Consider the following 21,526-nt stretch of genomic DNA (forward strand, 5'->3'; position numbering starts at 1 on the left):
TTAAAAAAAATGGATGGATTTGGAGAGATACCCACCAATTAATACTTATTTATTGGAGCAATTGAAATCTGCAGTTATGGTGACATGAAGGCTAGCCAGTAGCCAGCAATGTAGAATTGATGATGAGTGAAGTTTCATGAATTGAAGAAATTGGCCTTAAGCACATGGGTTTGGTCTGGTAGGGATTCACAACCCCATTATCTTCCTATTCCTAATCCTAATCCACTCACTCATTTCTCTTCTAGTCAGATTCCCATGATTTCCTCACAGCTCACCTTCTCCCCCTGTCATCACGTGATACCTTTTTATTTGAAATAAGCAAGAGTTAATACTAAATAAAGAACAAATACTGCAAAATGTTTTTATAATAAAAATATAAAAATAGCTCCAAACGCTTAACTATCTATCTGACTTAGCGATAAAGAAAACGAGGTTGTGAAGATGAATGAATAAAAGGGAAAAATACACAAAAAGCAAAAACAGCATTTTATTTTTATTAATTAAGGTTGTCTAATAAAAATAGCAAATATGGTGATCTTGTGGGTCCAACCCAGCTTAAGAAAGAAAAGTGAATTTCGGGAGATAATCATTCGGCAATTTCACTTTAAGCCCCTTCAAAAAAAGATTAATTACTAATGATGCCCCTTTTGAACTTAGTCTCCATCCTACGAATCATTGCTATTTTTCGGTTAATAACTTTGGAATTAACTTTTAAAAAGATTTATCTTTTTTATAAATGATGTTGGGATTGGGCTTGGGCCCAATGGATGATGGACCAACATCACAATGAAAAGCCCAACACGTGTTTTATTATTTTAGTATGTTTGGTTTCCTCTGGATGTTGATCAAATTCAGTAATACTAAAGTTAGTTGAAAATTCAGTAAGCCAAAGTTCTGCTGGTCAATTGGTTGTGAGTCAATTTTAGTTTGATTTCAATTCGAATTTTAACTAATTAAATTATTAATTTCTTTTCAAAATTTTCAATATTTAAAAAATCCAGTTTTAATCATTTTTATCGATTTTTAATTTTGATTTCAGTTTTAATTCAATTTTTACTCCATATGGCCGTATCGGTTGAATCTACATAAGTTCATGATGGGAAACATGAATATTTTAAAATAATAATAAAGTGGTAATATGTTAAAGAGAATAAAGGGTAAAAAGAAAAAAATACATATAAAGGCCTAAAAGGTAGGATTCTCTCATCTATCAATGATAAAAGGCGATTCATTATCTTACGTCTCGTATTTAAATTTATTTATTTTATTTGTTTTGAAATAAAATTTCAAAAATTCAGCTGGGATCTCTCCACTTTCCCCTGTTTTCTCTGTTTTTTTTTTCTAAAATTTATAAAATTCAGCTGGGATCTCTTTTCCACAACCCAACTTCATAAAAATGAAATCATTCATTGATATAACTGTTTCTAAAAATTTTATATACATATATAAAAAGAAAGCGACAAAATAAGGATGCAGGAAAATCATACACAAAAATAAGGAGAAAAAAACAATCTAACAACCCGAAAGTGTAGATAATATAATCTTCTTTAAATTATAAATGAATTTCATCAAATACATGTTATAAACATAAATGAAAGAGAAAAAAACTCTAATAATTTTTTTTTTCCTTCTTTCTTTTGAAGATGCACAATATTTAAGCATAAATGGTCCTAAAATCAAAAAAATATTCAACACCAACAGTGAACAAAATATATTTCATGAGGCTGATGAACTTCGAGACAATCCCATTTCTCTATTTTTCCTGAAATTTATTTTCTTGAGAATCCAAGGACGACGAGATTTTAGAAGAATGACCCTTCTTGAACACCCGCCGGAAGAAGCCACCGCTGGACGGTGCGTTTTTGCTTTCCTTTAAATGAGCAGCAGAAACATTCCCTTTCTCTTCTGCTTCTTCTTTCTTCATCTTTTCCTTGTAAAGCTTTCGCATGGTATAAGCTTCCGCCAGAGTACTCCCTCCAAAAGCAGCTCCTGTTGCCATCGATGTAGCTAATAATCAAACTCGCAGAAGATAGAAGACGAGGTTTGGAGTAGGAGGCACCAGCAGGAGATGGAGGTGAATTTATAGGCTTCTGTCTTATGAGCTGGCTTAATGACCAAGGAAGTGGTGGGATCTACTTGGATTGATACTAAGGTTGTTTCGTTGATGGGGCATGCAATCAAACGGTCGAGATTAGGAGATTTAAAGTGTGGGATTGCGTAAGCAGGGACGTGGCAGACCCCATCGTCGCCAACTTCGACTCCCATTAAACTGTGGACCGTTTTTCTTTTTTTCCATGAAAATGACATTTTCTTGGAGGTCAAGCATGGCTAGATCAGCTATTTGTCGGTGTTATTGCGGTGCGGGTGCTCAAAGCCCAAAGGGTCCTGGAACTTTCACGCCAGTAGGCCGTAGCTAGGGAAGCCCCGCGGCAAGCGTAGAGGCAACTTCTCCGCGTTTGCTAATTAGAAATATTTTCAATCTTAAATCTAGTTTGTACGCTGAAAATAATTTGTATACATATTTATAAAAAATTTAATAAAATAACTTATTTTTTATTATTTAATTTTAATTTAAAAAAATAAAATTCATTAATAAATTTATATATAAATATTAACAAGAATAGTGAAAAAAAATTTGATAAGATAAAATTATTTTTTTTAAAATAATTTTTATTGATTAAATTTTTTAAGTGATTTAAATATTAAAAAATATAAAATATATTTTTTAAAAAATATTTTATTTTTCATAAAACAAACATATCTTTTTTTTTTTTTTTTTTTACTTTTCAATTGAAGTTATATAATCAATTAAGCACTAACGTTAATTATTGAAAATGAAAAAAAAAAACTATTTTATGAATCTCAGATATATTTCTAATTAGTGAAAATTTAATAAAATTTATTAAAAAGTTTAACTAAAACAGATTTAAAGAATTTAATTAGAATCAAAATTTATTTTAAAAACTAATTGAAATATTACAATTTAGCTTCTTTTATTTTATGAAAAAACTTTTAAAAATATTTTTCATATTTTTTAGTGTATTAGTTATAAAAAATATTTTTTAAAAAAATTAAATTATTTTAAATAAAATATTTTTTATAAAATAATAAGTCATTTTTTATATTTTAAATTTTTTATTAAAATTTTAATATATAAATTTATTAAATATTTTATTTTTTAAATTAATATTAAATAATAAAAAATAAATTATTTTTATTAGATATTTTATTTTTTAAAAGTTTACCGAACATTAACGTAAGCATAGATGTGGCGCTTTGAACTGTTTTTTCCACTTTCTTTGTGATATTCATTCTGGACCGTACATTTAATGCGTAGCTTTCAAGTTTGAATTTTAATTAAAATGAAAACTGCTTTTAAGTTTATATATTTGCTGTTGTATTGTACGTAGAAAATAGTATGTTAAAAGAAATTTATTTTATTAGTATTTTAATTAAATTTAAATTTAGATATTTAATATTAAATTTAAAAAATTAAATATTTTATTTAAATAATAAAAATTTTAAATTTTTGATAAAATTGAATGATCAATAAAATTTTGTTAATGAATATAAATTTTAAATAACATACTCACGTATGGTTATTTTTATTTTTAAGTATTTATATTTTATTTTGAATGTGATAAAAATATATTTTTTTTATTTTCAATCTCTCAAATAAAATAATTAATTTAAATTTAAATATCTGGAATTTTGAATCTTAACACGACATAATTGGATAATTAAAAGGAAATGAAAGAAATATTTATCCGATTTGGCAAGAATGTGTTCGTCATCTTTCCTAAAAAGAATGTTAGGTGAAATTAGGTGCTGACATTAGAAGAACCAACCTCATTTACGCATAAATGTTGGAATTTTTTGTTTTATTATTGAAAATGTTAATTACTGAAAAAAATGGATATTTTATATGTATTTATTGAATTATATTAAAATAATTAATTTGATATTAAAAAAAAGCTACGGCAATTTGATTAATTCACCCCTTATTATAAACCAATCTGTGTACTTCCTTCAGCACGATCCTTTACAGACACATATAGGATTGGATGCACTTTCTTAAACATTGATGGAAAGCAACCACTCGATTCTTTCACTTCAAAATCAAACCCATTTGCCTTAGCTCTTTCTTCTTCCAGTTTCTTCAATGCCTCCCTCTGTAATTTTCTCCGAACGTCTGCTTCAGCTAGCCAATACCCAGAAGTTGCCATGGCCTACAACACAAACTCTGCAACTCAACAAGTAGCTAATGCAAGTTGTGAATTGAGGAGTTGAAATGGGTGGTTTTTATAGGCGTGGGCTGGCTTGATTTGGAAGCAAGGAAATTAAAATAATGAGGTTGATTAATGGTCTAATGAGATCATGTTGGATTATTGAGGAGTAAATTATTTGCATTATTAGGTTGACCTAGGAGTTGGTGGCTCATGAGTAGAGATGGCGGCCATGGCATCCGCATAATTATTACAAGTGTTGGATTTGATTGAATTCTATTAAAATCGTTTAAAATTTTAACAAGATGAATTTAGATTATACGAATTGATCACGAATTAAATTAAAATTTATGTTTTATTTTCTTATTCATTATTTAAATTTTTTTAATCAATAAAATTTAAATTTAAAATACATACGATCAAAATAGTGAAAATAAAATTTAAAATGAATTTGAAATGAGTTGAAATAATTAATTTATGTAGTTTTGAATTTGAGTAGCCTCAATTCAGCTGTGCACTAGCTACCTATGAGATCAAAAAACTGTAAAGAAATAAATGGAGCATGTAATTATGATGTATTCCACATAGTGTGGTGTCAATGGTTGATAGCTTAGGAGGTAAATTTATGGTGAATTGGTGCCCAAAGTCACCAAGTGTTGGTGTGAGTTGATGCAAAAAAATCAAACCCTGCAATTCATTATTGCTAAAATGGTAGAAAGAATTGTGATAGAGGATCACCGAAAAGGACTTGTCTCGTTGCTTATTAGTGGCTGTATTTGGACTCCATTACTTCTGTTGGTAGTGCTTTGCATCTAAAGAAATCACCACCCTTTATTTTTTAGAGCTAAGAAATCAAAACCCACCAATGAGTTTCAACTTTTAATTAGTGATATTGTTTCCTAAACTTCAACGTCTCAAAATTCAAACCCATTTAAAATCAAATCAAAAAAATTCAACTGGTGGAGGAATTGCAACTGGCATCAACTTTTTATTAGGGGGAGGAAAAGGAAGTCATTAAGCAGTCATACATGTCAATAATTAGATTAATTATGCCAAGAAAAATAATTTTTTGAGCCTCATTGAAGCTTCCAAGATATTTTCTCTATGCCCAAATGCACTCACTCTGATATAACCTTCACCACCAGGTCCAAATCCTCTCCCTGGAACTGTCACCACATCAGTTTTCTCCAGAATTTCATTGAATACATCCCAAGAACTCAATCCTGGAAAATGCACCCATATGTAAGGGGCGTTTTTGCCTCCATAAACTTTTAATCCCAGTGATGCAAATGCTTCAACAAGTATTTTGGCATTCTCCTTGTAGTAGTTAACCACATTTGTCACAGCCTGAGACAAGCATTTGAAAGTAAAAAGGCTCAAGCTTTTCAGAATGTAATCATGGGCAGGAAATTGTAAAGAAAAATTGTGACAATGTTACCTTGTAGCCATCTTCAGAAAGACAGGCTAGGCCTCCAGCCTGAGCAATATTTGATGCGCCATTAAAGCAAGTACAAACTATGCGATTATAATCCTTAATCACAGGAAATCTATTGGAGTATAACAGCTCTTCAGGAACCACAGTCCAGCCAAGCCGGACTCCTGTGAACCCAGCAAATTTTGAGAAGGATGAAATCTCAATAGCAACCTGCAGGGTCACAAAAAACGCCAAGTCAAGTTCCATGTCGTAAAACGTAGCAGAAAAATGGCTGCAGCCTGCAGGGACTAATTACCTCTTTGGCTCCAGGGATTTCAAAGATTGATCGTGGGCTTTCATCTGATATAAAGGCAGCATATGCAGAGTCATAAACTATTATGGAACCATTGATCCTGGCAAAATCCACCAGTTGCTGTAATTGCTGGCGCGATGCTGCATTACCAGTGGGATTATTTGGAGAGCAAAAGAAAATGATGTCTGTTCTTGGAGTGGTTGACAGGTCAGGAAAAAAACCATTCTCAGATCCACAGTTCATGTATACAATGTTGCCGTACTTGCCACTTTCTTCTTCTAACTTGCCAGCTTGACCAACAATTACACTGGAATCTGTATAGCCCTGATCAAGCAAATGGCCTGTCAGACCTTGGAGAAGTTCCAACAAGGAAACAGAGGATTACATGTATACAGCTTTATATGTTCTGTTCGAAACTAGTTATTGTCAATCCGTTGGCCAACAGTTTGAGGTTGATTTTGAGCTTAAACTACTGTATAACATACCGGAAAAGATGGGTCCTGTATGGCCACTGTGACATTGGAACCCAGAAGCATCTGCCGTAGGGAAAGTTGAAGCAAGTATTGATCAAAGATGAAGATTAATCAATTAGTTGGTGATTGCTATATGATATACCTGAAGGCGAGAAATGTCACTCTGTGCCCCATCTGATACAAAAATCTCGTGGCCTTCTACACCCATATCTTTGTAAAATTTTTCTGCAATTGCTTTTCTCAAGTCCTGTGTAAGGAAAACTAAGTCAATGTTTCATCTATGGAATTATGGAATTAATTGGTTTGTTAATTATTTAATGAAAAATTCTTAAATATGAAATACTATTAATTTTATTTTATTAATAATTTAGTCTCTTGATTTTAAAAAAAAAATTAATGTTAAAAAGTTAATTTTATTAATTTCACCTCATTTTAAATGTTTGGGTACTTTTAACGACTGATAATGGCAAAATGAATAAATTGACTAAATAGTTTATAAAATTAAATATTATAAAACAATTAATTTAAATGAGTAATCAATGAATAATTCTCAGTTTAAATAAAATTATGATAAATAAACACTTCTCTTCATTTATTTTATCTTATAAGAACAAAATTCAAATGATATTTTGTAAAATTATGCAAAATTTTAATTTTTTTAAAATAAAAATTTTAAATTAAAAATTTAAATTCTTTTATTTTAAATAAAAAATCAATTTAATTAAGTTTTTGTAAAATTTACTAATTTTAACGTATAAATAACAATTTCTCTATTTTTTTTTTTTTTTTTTGGTTCTTGAGCTTATATAGTAGCTCAACATTCAATTTAGACCAAACCCATTGTTGAACACTCTTTTGAAATTTGTGAAATAAAATTCTATTATTCAATTATATGATATTGTACCCATAAATATTTAATTTAAACACATTAAGAACTTAGTAGAGAAAATAACAAGTAATTAAAATATAAAAATCCATGATATTATTATTATTATTATTATTTCAAAATTTAATTGAACAATCCCTCATGAAAATTATTAAGTTATAGAGGGAAAAAAGAATTTAGTTTTTTGGAAATGCAATATGATGCAGGGTGAGTATTCGGTCGATTTGATTTAAAATCGAATCAAACCGAATAAATCAAAAAATAAAATTTTAGTATTTATAAAAATCGAATCGAACCGATTTTGGTCAGAAACCGAACCGAATCGAACCGGTTCGATTCGATTCGGTTCGGTTTGATCGGTTTCGATTTTTAATAAATTTTTTATTTTTTACACTTTATTTTTAATATTTTAAAATTTAATTAAAATATTTTAATCTTAATATAATTTAATTTCTCTGAAAATAACATATTATTATCACTAATCGATTCGGTTTGATTTTTTTTTTATCAAAATCAAACCGAACCGAAATAATAGAAATTTTTAAAATTAAAAACCGAATCAAACCAAATTGAATAAAAAACCGAACAGAATTTTAAAATTAATTTGATTCGATCAATTTTTTCGATTTGAACTGAATACTGCTCACCCTAATACAATGTACTTCTACTTTTATTTTAATGGTATTTTTATTTATGTTTATATTTTATATTTTATATTTTAAATAAAAATTTATTTTTTTTATTTATCACAATTAAAATTAAAAATATTAAATTAAAATTAAAATAATAATGTTATTTTTTGTTAATTCTATTATTTATTTTTTTAGTTTTTATATAATATGATAGATTATTAATAAAAATTTAAAATATAAAAAATTATAATATTTAAAATATATAATATTTTATTTTATTTAGAATATTATTAATAAAAATTAAAATTTTTAAAATATAAAAAATATACATATAAAAATATTGAGTATAAATATTCATTAAAATACTTTAATATATATTATTTATATGTGATATTTTATACAATAAAAATTTATTTGTAATAAATATTTATTTAATATAATATATTTAATATCATGTATGACAAATATAAAATATATTTAATTTTAATATAAAATTTAAATTAAAAGACTATATATTTTATTAATTACTCTAATTTATTATTTATTTTTTAAGTTATAATTGTGATAAATTAAAAAATTTTAAATTTACTGTTTAAATTTAAAAATATAAATGTAATTATTATAAATATTTAAATTTTTTTAGTCCAATTATTTATTTTATGCTATAGATAAGCATTTGGGAACGATAGCTGTGGGCAATCAGAGAATTAGAAATTTAGAACTCCAACAATAAAACACAAAAATTATTATATATATAATGCATTTTACCATGTTGCCTTGCTCAGCTCCATATCCCTTGTAACCTTGAATAGTTGATAAAGCATAAGCATGCTGTAAAACAGTAAAAAAAAAATAAAAATCAGTAATTTTATTTTTCATCCATTATTCAAGTCAAGATATAATTTAAAATAATATTACTATATGGAAAGTAATTTTTATTTACCATTGAATTTCTCAATCCTAACATTTCCTCTCTTTTTTTCGTTGAAAAGTTCTCTATAATAAATTATTATTAATATTTTTTAAATAAAAATTGAGATTTGAGGAATTAAAATCTGAAATCTCTCATATTCATTCAGATACACTTATCATCAGATTAAATCTGTGAGTATAAATTATTATTAAATTATAATTCTATTTATATAGTTCATATTATATGGATAATTAACATGTGAAGCTGAGAAAATAATTAATAATACTCGAAAATAGATTATATTTATTTGATATAATTAAATTTAATGGAATATCTAATTAAAATTAATTAATTTAATCACCTCAGCCATTGCAGAGGTTATGATATCGGGTATAGGCAGTGTGGTATCACCAATACCAAGTCTTATCAACCTTGCATGTGCCTTCTTTTGCATGTGTTCACTCTCTCTCTTGAATATCTGTTGAGAACCCCACCGAGAAAATTATTAAGTACCTAGTAGAACTGAACAATTTTGTTTTTCTCTGAATCCAAACACAATATATATATACCTCAGGAAATAGATATCCAGTTCGAAGGCCTTCCATATTCACATTGCGTTGAACTCGAGTGCAGTGACCTGCTGCATGGTCTTCGTTTGATTAATTAAGACTAATTAACTTGCATGGCATCGATTTTCAAACCAAGAAGAAGAAAATTAACTTACCAACTTCACTGTCATCTTTGGACTTGGAACTGAGAATATATATATATGTTAACAAGTAATTAGTCAGAATCACGTCCATATAATTTGGGAAACTAAAGATGATAATCAATTAACCTGCTGGCCCAACGATTTGGTTGAGGTCGCAGTAGAACTGCATTAGGTCTGCAACTGCAAAACGCCATTTGGGAAAGAAAATGCATCATCTCTTTCAGGATTTTGCTTCAGTACGTAATCTCCTGACACAGAGAGAGTGAGGAAGCAAAGGGATATTGCTATGCTTTCTCTCTCTCTCTCTCTCTGTGTGTATATATATACAAGTTAGTGGACATGATGAGTTTGAATGAAGCAAGCAAAATTGGAAAGGTGGAGACATTTCAGTTGTGGATAAAGAGAATTTTCCAAGAGACTTCCTAGACATGTGAAATCAAGCTCTGTGCAAATTCTTGCTAGTTTCATTTCTTATAATAAAAATTATTTTATTTTATTTTTTAGTCAAGATTCTTACAGCATGCATGCTTTCATGCAAGAATTATTTGCAAATCAATTATTTTTCCACAACTTGAGAAATGAAACAATAGATTTTCCACTGGAAAAACTCTACAGGATTTTTCCTTGAACCTGCCACTGCTTAGAAAAGTATTTTGATTTTCTAGATAATTTTACAAGTGCAATATTCTTCATATCGCATTTAAAATTTTAAAATAATTTTTAACGAAATAATTAAATTTTAATTATTGATAAAATATTTTTTCTCTTGAAAGATAAAAGTCAATTAATGGCCTAACTTTCCAAAATCTAAGTTCGCAGTACAGCAGAAATTACAGGCAGCTAACCATTGTATGGTGTTAAAGTGAGGTGTAAAGTCTTAATTCCTGGTCGTGGAAAAACAAGGCTGCTGCTGCTGTAAGAATTAAAGGCAGAAAATTTTGGTGATGGAAAGACAAGGCATTGAGAGACTGTTAATACACTTATCATTCGATAATTAATAGATCAGTGTTGAAAAATTAGAAATTAAAAATGGATTGGCATAGTCAAATTAAGTGATTAAATATGAAGTTTATGCATTATAAACGTGTAGTTTGTCTGCTTGCGAGGGCTGCGAAGATGGTGATAGTGCAGTACAGTGCACACAACATTATTAAGGAACAGAAGAAGGGGGAACGAATGTTGCACAAGATTTCAAATTAGAGAGAATAGTCCATTTCGTATCTAGGGATGTAAACGGGTAGGGTATCCGCGAAAATTAAACTACCCGAATCCGAACCCGATTTATATTATTAATATCCGAATCCGTTCCAAATCCGATTAAAAATTAATTTAAACTATCCGAATCCGTACCAAACCCGATTATTATTACCCGAATAAAATCCGAACCCGTTTAATCTTATATATTTTAATTAATAATTTATATAAAAAATATTTTTCATTAATAATTTTCATTTAAAAAATCTAATATTTTTAAAAAATATTTAAATTTAAATTTTTAAATAAAAATATATAAAAAAAATTTATAAATATTATTGTAAAATATATTTTTTATATTAAATTAATTATTTATATAAACGGGTTCGGATGGTGGGTACCCTGTACATAAAACCCGAATCCGATCCGAACCCGCAACGGGTATTATTTTTAAAACCCGAACCCGTCCCAAACCCGATTATAACTACCCAAATCCGTTCTATTAAGGTTCGGTCGGATCGGATACCCGAAAATACCCGATCCGTTGCCATCCCTATTCGTATCTGGAAGCTATACCTCTTTTTTAAATCAAATGCATTCTCTAAAAATAAAACTATATAATTTATATACTCACAAAAATTTAAGTATTACTATTACTATATATTATAAGTTTAAACTTATATGAATTATCATATAACTATAGATTTTTTTTTCATTTAATATTATAAGTTTTAGATTGATGGATTTATCTGCTAAGCATAGCTCAAGCTATTTTGTTAGTGTTTCTTAATTTAATTAAATACACCTTATTTATTAAAAAAAAAACTCATTTTTTAATCAACAATATTTTTTCCATTATTTTTGTTTATATTTAAAATCTAGTTGAGAAATTTAATAACCAAAACTTCATTTCATAAAAATATTATTGTTGGTTGTTGATTTTAATTTCTTGTATTTTTGAAAAGTTTATTATTTTAGTTTCTTAAAGTTTTCATAATTATAGTTTTATATTTTTAATTTCCAAAATAATTAGAAACAAACATAAAACTAAATAAAACATGATGTTAAAATTAATTAAGTATAGTTAAAATTTTTCAATTTTCCAACATAGGTGTTACATTTTATTAAGGGAAAATTACTTTTTAGTCTCTGAGATTTAACGTAATTAACACTTCTGTCTCTTTATTTTGGCGACCCAACACTTAAGTCCCTCACTTTCTCTTCCGTCCAAATTCGTAGTCCCTCCGTCCATTTAAACCGTTTAGTCAAAGAATTAAAGGTGAGATGTGATAATTTTTTCCAAAAATACCCTTCTTTCAATGTGAAATCCCAGAAGAAGAAGAAGAAAGTTGCAAAAGGGTTGCAGAAGAAGAAAGTTGCAGAAGGGTTGCAGAAAAGGGTAGGAAGAAGAAGAAGAAGGAGGAGGAGAAGAAGGAGGTTAATTTTGTCAATTCACGTGTCCCAAACGGCTATTTTGGACGGAAGGACTACGAATTTGGACAGAAAAGAAAGTGAGGGACTTAAGTGTTGGGTCGCCAAAATAAAGGGACAGAAGTGTTAATTACGTTAAACCTCAGGGACTACAAAGTAATTTTCCCTTTTATTAATCAAACCCAACTTGACGTACGAGAATTCATCAATGTCCAACCTAGCTATACTAGTGAAAGTTTTCTGGTTTGCCAGTCCAATTTTATTGTGTATATATAAAATTAAAATAAAAAAATATTTATATCTTCTATCACTATTATTAGTAATATGAAATATTATGTTTTTTATTATATATTAATTACTTTTTCACCCTTAATTTTTTTTTTTAACTATATCCAATAATGATACTTTTAAATATATATATTTTTAAATATATAATATTAACCTTCAAAATATAATGATTATACGCATAGTTAAAATTTTGAATTAATTTCATATATAATATTGATCACTCAATCCATTTACATTACCTTTCATTTAGAATAAAAATTTAACAAGAATTTAATTTTATTGATTTCTTTTCTTACAATTATCTTATTTAAAATAAAAAAAAATCAATTCTTTTTAATTTAAAAAAATTTTAATCATGAAAATAAAATCATATATAATTTCATAAAAATTCATTTTAATAAAAGAATTAAGAATGAGAAAAATACAATTCAACGCTAAACCAAAATGGTTTCGGAGACATTTTGAGCTGGAATTTTTTTATTATTTCTTTTTCTTTTTCATTTTCATAAAACAGTTGATACTTCCCTCATGCAAATATCTGTATACAAGGGAAGTTGTAACCTATATATAGTGTATACAAAAAATAAAAAAATAAAAGGCTACAGATTCAAACCCCAATCATAAAGTTGGTATACCACCTTTAATTGACCACTGGCAAGCAACTCCAGCAAAGCTTCTGAGTCGGCAGGCTCCAGGTAGTTTGATGCATGTTTCAGTATCTCTGCCTCATTCTTACCAAAATCCACACTAAACCTGTGCACCAACAAGTATACTATTTAGTCAATGGAGGAATCTATAACACCTTAGATTGTGGAACATGATTACAATAACACAGGTCACAACTGCAAGAAAGTTGATGCATTGTTTATTATGCCTTCGTGATTTTAACCCTTTTCTAGCTAAAATGCAATTCTGCAGAAGTCTGAAAAAAAAAAGGGCCGACATTGGCATATGGCCTAAGGCAGCATGACTCTCTGAAGGTTCTACTTTCTTGTGCTCATGCCCAGGAACCTGTGTATAATATCCCTCTTTGGACGCAGTAACCTGATAAACTAGTCAACTGATGCATCAAAATTTCTACATCAGAACTACTTACCATTTGAGGATCTTACTAACATATGCAACCTTGGCATCCACATCTATTGTTAATCCTCCACCTCTTAAGAAACTACGGGCTGAATCCATCAATTCCTTATCAATGTTTGCTGGTGAATAGCATCGAAGTGCAGGTCCAGATCGAGTACCAGAAACGAGCGCAAAGTGAATCAGTGGCTCTGGATAGGGAAGAGCTGCCTGATAAAAACATGATTTGAGCATTAGATAAATGAAATTCAAGATAGAAAGCTTCATTCTTTCTGTGATATTTTTGTTTGGAGAAGTTTTCAGTTGGATATTTCTAGGTCCCAGTAAAAACCGCATGTTTGAGACCCACTATATTTTTGACAGAGTTTTTGGAGGTAAGATATAGTTTTTCAAAATAATTACTTTGTTTGGGAAGAAGGTTATTTGAGGAGAGTATGGTCTTTAGAAGTTTTAAAAACTCCAAAACACTCACTTTTTTAACCCACCAAATTGGTGGATTGAGAAGGTTTTAAAGCCTTACTTCTATCACTTTAAAAAACCTCCCTTCACCTCATCCAAACATACTCAAACACACTGTAAAAGTCCACAAGCAAGACCGAACTGTCATAAGTACAAGAGAACATTGATGTCCACTTAAACATCTCCAACCTCTTTTGGACGTCTAGTGGAAAATAGAAGATGATTACTATTCGCTTACTACCATGTCATGAACATAAAAGAATAATACTTTCCATTTAAACATCCCAAACCCCTTTTCTCCCTCAAAACCTAGAGCTAGGAAGTAATAAATATGCATAGGCCCAAAAAAGGAGGTCCAAATAGTAGCCACAAGAAAAGTTCACCTACAAGATAAATCAAAACCACTACTTTTGAATCGAATAGAACACTTTGAACCAAACCCAAGATTTAACATTGTGTTACTGACTAAATCAGAAAGTAGGTCAAATTTTATTGTTCTGGAAATAATTGGCAAATTCAACCAAATTTATGGAGTGTTTTCTCTTTTTTCTTTTCCAATGAGATTACAGGAATTCAACTGTGCATATTCTAGGTGACACTTTACTAGATATTTGATATGAAGTGTTAAAAGTTCGCAGATGAGCCAAAAAACCAACACCAATTCTCACTCTCTTCCCCATCCCACCTTAAAAAAATTTATAAAAATGGAAAATGGGGGGGGGGGGGAGCAAGAAAGTTAATATGACCATGTAAAACTTCTGGCGTAGGTCATGGCAGTGAAAACTGAAAAGACCAAAGCCCAATCATGAAGTGTGACACGAATACCATTAACAAAAAGAAAAAAGGTTAAAAACATTAATGCCAATTATTAAGATAATAAATAGATTATCATACCTTGGAACGCTTATCGTTCACAGCAAATGGTTTCATGAGATTGTATGGCGCACGCTGGTTGGCCCTCAAAATGCCATTCTGAATTTCTAAAAGTGAGTATGTACACCCACCAATTACATACTTAAAGTCTCCAAACAACCTCCTTCGTTCCAGTGCTCCATCTGGATGGCCCAAAACTAATATTGCATGTATGGCCATCATATTGTATAGATTTATGAAGAAAGAAAGCCTTTGTTCCCTTCGTATATCTTGAAATCCTATCCTTTGGAGCTCTTCAATTATCCTCAAATACCTGCAGTACATTAGTAAAAACATCATAAAGTACACTTGAGAGAGAGAGAGAGAGAGAGTTTATTATGATACCATATTGAGCAATATTTTATAACAACAAACCTTGCAAATTCCTCACTCCCATGAATAGTTCTGTAGTCAACATGCTTTCCATCCTCTGATGTGTAGGCTTCAAAAATTGCACAAGACAAAAATCTCAACCTTGATGCAATTTCAATTATGGACTTTGGCTTTGCCTCAATTATACCCCTAGGAATGTTATAACATTGTGATGACACAATAGGATCGCCATCCAAGAACCAGTATAAATGGTTTCCGTCCTCGAATAAATTCTCGCTGCAGTGTTAAACATCATAGAGCACAAAATATCCGAAAAAGTAATCACCAACTAAGATATCAAAGAAGAATCACAACCAGAATTAACCTTCACTATGGTATTTCAAGGTACTTACTCAAGAACATGTCGAAAGAAAAGCTTGCTAGCAAGCTTTCGTGCAAATTCAATAGCCTGTTCCACAGTGCAAGAACAAAGCAAAGAAAAAATTAACAATGACATTACACTACTAGAGTATGAACAAACTAAGTAATTATATTAGCCTTAAATTTTCATTTTCAAGAAATAACTAGTTTGTATTAAAAACGAAAAATTAGAAAAAAAAAAAAGAAGTCAATTTGGAATGATAATATCAAGAGACAGGATAGTCTACAGAAGAGTTCCAGAAAAATGAATTTTATTTGCTAAAGGTTTGTTAAAATCCACAGAAACCACTCATAATTAGCAGGTGCACATGGTCATCTACTGCATACATTGACACGTATGAGATCAAAGATGTTCCTTTCTATCCATGTGTTACAAAAGCAGAACCAGATTCTGAACTATGGGATGGGCTCAAACTTCAACGGAAACTCCATGACTTTACAGGAACTACTTGTCTAGCTCAAGTTGCACTGACAACAAAGTTTTATTTTAAGTAATATTGTAAAACCAGAAGCAAACCTCTAATAATTGTTATTCTGGGACTGGTTCTAAATTTCAGATAGCTCAGTGCCAGTGCACAGAACTTTAATCAGAAACATCAAGAATGCCTGAGGCACCTTCATTTAACTTTGCAATAATCTTAGTATGCTTCTAAGGAAATTAGTTTTTCTAATCAGAAATTCAGAAGCATGCACGAGAGACATTAAATCTACACTAATCAGTTTGCTAAGGAAATGGCATTTTCTACGTAAATTGACCATCTAGTGAGACTTAGAAATTGTTACTTCCAACATAACAAATATTGGGGTTCTTCCTTCCTGCATCTCTGAGAAAGGAAAAGAAGAAATCCAACAGACCTCTTCCCTCTCCAAGTACTGGGTTTCTGATAAGAAATCGATAGCCTCTGAACCTAAAAAGCAGTTGCAGAACCTCCGCATCTTATAGAATCGGTCCTTAACCACTATAGATTCTTTCATTTTTCGAACAATAAGAGCTAATTCATCAATGGACCCGCTACTGGAAACATCATCTTCACCAGAAAGTGGCGGCAGAGGAGCCTCAAATGTTGGTGCTTCGTTGATCAAATAATCAATTTTATCTTCAAGCTCGCCAGATTCATCCAAACCCTTGAGCTCACTCAACCCTCCAATCACAATCTCATTAAAGAATACTTTAGGAACTGCACAAGACCCCGTAAACTTTTCTAACTCCAGCTTTCTACTAGGGTATACATCAATGTTAATCTCAACATACCTAAGCATCTTATTATACAAGAATAATCTGACCTCTTTACAATTTTGACACCCTAACCTCGTATAAAGTATAATTTTCCCTTTCATGATTATAGGTTCTGGTGGTTCTTCAATGACTCCCACCCCCTGCTCAGTTTTGTTGTCTGGATCAACATCGCGAGAACTCATAATATATTTTAGAGGATTCCATGCAGATCTATCTAATGGTTTTTGAGAAGTTTCTGTAGGTTCTGTATCTTTAACTGAATCTGGAGCTTCCTTGCCTTCATCAACAGGAAACTGCCCAAATTCAGTTCTTCTCCCAGAGAGGGCACGAATAAAACTTGTGACAGCAACTACACTTTTAGCCTTGACAAGCTTTCTAAGAGCCCTGGCTTTCTCAGGCCACACAGATCCCTCAGATTTAGGATCAGCACCCAAAGAACGGAAAGATGCACTCGTATTGGCTTCCATCCTACGAACCTCTACTCCATCAAAAACAGGATCCGACTCTTCCTTGGCAAGATTTTCCCCCATGGTTAGTTCTGTTCCTTTTTCAGGTTTAGACTCCAAATTCTTACCCTGACGCAGGCCGACTTGCTGAATATCATTATTTAACTTTCCACAATGATATTTAGACTCCAAGTCTCTACTCTCATCCATCTTGCTCAAGTCATCATGTTTAATAATATCCCCTGTCTTATCTCCTCGACATTTGAATTCCAAGACGCTATTACTTTCACTATTTTCACCAGCTTGATACTTCCCATCATCTTTGTCTAATTTTGAATCACTCTTACTGCAATCTAGAGATTTTGTCTCCTCTGATAGTTGAGTATGATCATGTTTCTGAACATCAACATCATCTTGCTCCAAATTTGCAGAAGCTGGAGATATTGTTACGGTTTTATCTGTTAATGCCTCCTCCATGATATGACAACATATAGTCTGTAATACAAGGATACAACTCAACAATGCGTGCTCCTAAATTTAATTTCCCTTGCTCCAGTAGATAATTAGAATAATAGAAACCTGGAAGAAATGCACAAAAGCTTAAACAATGATGATGGAAGATAATGCTTCTCCAAGACTAATATTGCAAATTAATAGAAAAATAAATGAATTTCAGCTTGTAATAAAAGTATGAAAATTTGAATCATGCCATAATAATTGCAGCATTGCTTGGTGATCATGCAAAACCCATTATGCAATAAGCCAAGAAAAAAAAAGTCCAGGGAGAAGAAATCCATAAGGCAAAGGACATATTAATGGAGAAACTTTTTTCCCCATTTCAATAATGTCCAGACAGGGTAATATGAAAGTTATACAGTTCTTCCAAGTAATACCAATACTGAACATTGTTGGGAATTCACTGCCAGTTAATACAAAAGAGTGATAGAAACAACCAAATTTTACACTTACAGCTGAAAGGACTCTTGATTTCATAGAAAGATAGTGTCACAAGGGCTTTTGTAATCACAAGGGGGAATTGTTATTGAAGTAGAATATGAGAAGTCAGGACCCTAATTTTAAGGAAAATTAGAGAAAACCATTTAATTTTGGAAACTAAAAAATAACCACTTCTGTTCAGAGATTCAAGGTTCCAGATGTTATACATGTGGAAAAGGTGTTAGACATCCCACATCATTCCCAAATAGGATAGGTGGATTTAAAATTATGCTCAAATAAAATATTATCAATAATATAGAATGGAGTTCAAATTATGATATTGATTCTGTGTGTTTAAAAAGAAAGAAACGAATTTTATTAATGCAAGAACACATAAGTGTCAGTTATTAGGTGATCAAATACATATGTAATTAATTCAACACTTAAGTGAATTTTAGCTCTATTTGGTTTTTTCTTTTATTCATTCAAAAAGTTCTAAATTCCACAAAAGTCAACTAAATGCAAATTTTAATTTATTATCTTGATAAAAGAGTATCAGGTAGGCAAGTTTTTCTTCTAAAAAAAAAAAGATAACGAAAAAACCTTAAAATTTTTGTTATCTTGCTTGAAAATAAAGAGTTTACCTTAAATTTTCAAGAAGGAATTTGCAGAAAATTTTAAATTTTGCTTGAAAATAAAGAGTTTACCTTAAGATTTCAAGAAATAAATCTTAAAATAAAAAAACGATGATGTTTACATTTAAAATTTAAATGATCACGAAAAACAACTTAAAGTTTAAATTAAATTGAGATAAATTTAGAGTTACCAAATGACTATTAATAAAATTAAATTATTATGAGTTCCAATTTTATACCTCTCGAAATAGGCCACTAACAGAGAGATATGTGTTAATTGTCACCTAGAGAGTCCAACTCATCTGTAAGCCCCTACTCAATGAACCAAAATATTATCATCAGCTTAATTAACACTCAACCATAACCCATATTAATTTAATTTGATCTTAAAAAGAAAAAACTCTTATTACTTACAAATCTGCCAAAAATTCGGCAGAGCCTACTGAATCACCTACGATGACACTTCAAGGCAATAACAAACAGGCAGAAAAGTAAAATTTTGTTCTCAAATATTCAGCCTACTTCAGTTATCACCATGACAGCAACGATGTTGAGGCAACACTCCAACGACGTCAATAAAAAGGGACGATAAACAATCATCAATAAAATGAGTGCAGCCCAAATGAAAAACGATTTAAAAGAAATGCATAAATCAAATACCCAATGACAGATGAAATTTCCTACCTAAACCCACCGATCCAATTTAACTATATCTCAAAATCAAGAGCATTTGAAAACAAACTAGGAGTTGCCATTACTTTTGTTGCTCAAAACATAGGTAAAAAGGAAAATAAACCTTTAAAGACCCAATTTCTGTCGCTCGACTGAAGGGGAATTGAGTCTGCCGCTGATCTAGGAATGCAAACAGAAACTGGAACCGGAGTGGCGTAGGTTGAGATTTTGCGTTGAGGAAGGAGCTTCGCGTGCGTCGGGAGAGTGCTGGTGTACCGGATTGGACTGGGTTCTGGAACTGGGGCTCGAGGGCAGCAGCTGGTGCACTCGGGCTTTCTGGGTACTCTATTTTGTGGGGATTGAACGCATGTAAGATGGGTTTGAGTCGATGACTTATATTGGAGCTATTGGGGCTTCGAATCGAAGAGGGAACCGCTAGTGTGGTCAATGGCAATGGGTTTTGGAGGCTACAAGGCATGAAAAGCTGCAACTAGTTTGTGAAATGCTGTGATGTTTGAACAGTGATAGCAAAGAGGAGCTGGAGCTTGCGGTGAGCTTCGGTGAATGAAACGGTTGTTCACGTCTCTCTCGTGAACTCGATGAAGGAGCTCTTTGTGCGAAGGTGAGGTGCCGTGGGTCTCGCGGGAGCTGGTGGTCCGGCGCGGCGGCGGGTCTGTGCTTCGATGGGGTTGCAGGTTTCCGGAGAGTGGGGCTGCGAGCGGTGGCAGAGTCAGAGGATAGTTTGGAAATGGGGGGAATCGATGGAAATGAAGAGTGAGAGATGGGTATTTGGCTGTGAATGGGTCAAAACAAGGTAACGAAAATGCTGGGTTCTGTGAAAATGGAGAAGGAATGAGCTGGATGTCGTTTTGTGGATTTGGGAAGAGAGGGTAATGTCGTATTGAGAAGGCTCGAAAGAACAAAAACGGCTTGGTGAATTTCAAATTGCTCCCCTAAATAACTCTAATTTTAATAGCCTCCTGCCTGAACAGTAAAATGAAGAAAAGCTAACAATAATTAATAATTAATAATTAATAAAATAAATAAATAATCATTAATCACTTGAATATTGAATGAAAATAGTTAAAGGGTATTACGTGAAAATGAAATAAAGAAATTAAAAAAGAAAAAAAAAAACTTAGATTCTACATTTTGAATTGAAAAATGGTAGGATTGTTGATGGGGTTGGGTAAGATTTTGAGAGGAAAAGAACTAAAGAAGAGAAAAAGTGAAAAAAAAAGTGGGAAGTCCGTGGGTTGGACAAATCAAACCGATGGATTTGGACTTACGACTTTTCACTTTTGGACCAAACTTTTTTCCCTCTTCTAGATTTGTGGACCATGTATTTCAACTATTTTACAATTCACCCTTGTGCTTTGAATAAATTATTTTGTATTTTTATATTGTATTAAATAACCGTTATTTAAATAAAATTATTGAAAAATTAATTTTTATTTTATTTTAATTATTTTCTTTTAATTATTTTCATAGAAATTTATATGTTGATTATTATGTGATCGATTATTTAATTTTTAAAATAAGTTTAGCATTTGGGTACGATATGGTATATTAAATGGAATATTTTAAATACCATTTGGAGTGGAGATATGTCATTTAATAATTATTTTTATTAATATATTATTATTTTCTTAGAAATTTAAGGTACTAATCAAATACAATTAAATCATATTTAAAAAAAAACTTTTTATAAATGTACTTTTTAAAAAATAAACCAAATAATACTTTAGATTAATTAATTAATTTTTTTCAACTTCTATATTTAATTTAAAGTGGAAATAATCTTAATATCGATATACATATATATTATAAGGCACGTAAGTTTTTTATTCTTCATCAAATTTATTTTACATATCAAGGTTTCATTTGTTAAAAATTAATTAATTAAAAATA

General features: G+C 30.7%; 2 protein-coding genes across 4 annotated transcripts; both read right to left on the bottom strand.

Annotated features, from left to right (window-relative positions):
- Positions 1-5,186: 5,186 nt before the first annotated feature.
- Positions 5,187-9,849, bottom strand: LOC110606972 (probable LL-diaminopimelate aminotransferase, chloroplastic). 2 transcript variants are annotated; one of them, XM_021746005.2, is made up of 10 exons: positions 9,696-9,849; positions 9,582-9,610; positions 9,427-9,494; positions 9,219-9,335; positions 8,713-8,775; positions 6,569-6,673; positions 6,439-6,489; positions 5,957-6,277; positions 5,665-5,871; positions 5,187-5,573 (listed from the first exon to the last, which is right to left on the bottom strand). In XM_021746005.2, the coding sequence occupies exons 1-10, from the start codon at positions 9,782-9,784 to the stop codon at positions 5,274-5,276; spliced, it is 1,350 nt and encodes a 449-aa protein (XP_021601697.2). In that variant the 5' UTR covers positions 9,785-9,849; the 3' UTR covers positions 5,187-5,273. The 2 variants fall into 2 exon arrangements, with proteins under 2 accessions (XP_021601697.2, XP_021601696.2); XM_021746004.2 differs by having other exon boundaries at positions 9,427-9,497.
- Positions 9,850-12,909: 3,060 nt separating this feature from the next.
- LOC110606144 lies at positions 12,910-20,575 on the bottom strand. Of its 2 annotated transcripts, XM_043953390.1 has the most exons (8): positions 19,740-20,575; positions 19,183-19,255; positions 16,545-17,951; positions 15,662-15,717; positions 15,312-15,545; positions 14,919-15,210; positions 13,579-13,775; positions 12,910-13,235 (listed from the first exon to the last, which is right to left on the bottom strand). In XM_043953390.1, the coding sequence occupies exons 3-8, from the start codon at positions 17,847-17,849 to the stop codon at positions 13,082-13,084; spliced, it is 2,238 nt and encodes a 745-aa protein (XP_043809325.1). In that variant the 5' UTR covers positions 17,850-17,951; positions 19,183-19,255; positions 19,740-20,575; the 3' UTR covers positions 12,910-13,081. The 2 variants fall into 2 exon arrangements, with proteins under 2 accessions (XP_043809325.1, XP_043809324.1); XM_043953389.1 differs by lacking the exon at positions 19,183-19,255.
- Between the last annotated feature and the right edge of the window lie 951 nt (positions 20,576-21,526).

This window comes from Manihot esculenta, chromosome 18, assembly GCF_001659605.2.
Source record: "Manihot esculenta cultivar AM560-2 chromosome 18, M.esculenta_v8, whole genome shotgun sequence".
NCBI classification, from domain to species: Eukaryota; Viridiplantae; Streptophyta; class Magnoliopsida; order Malpighiales; family Euphorbiaceae; genus Manihot; species Manihot esculenta.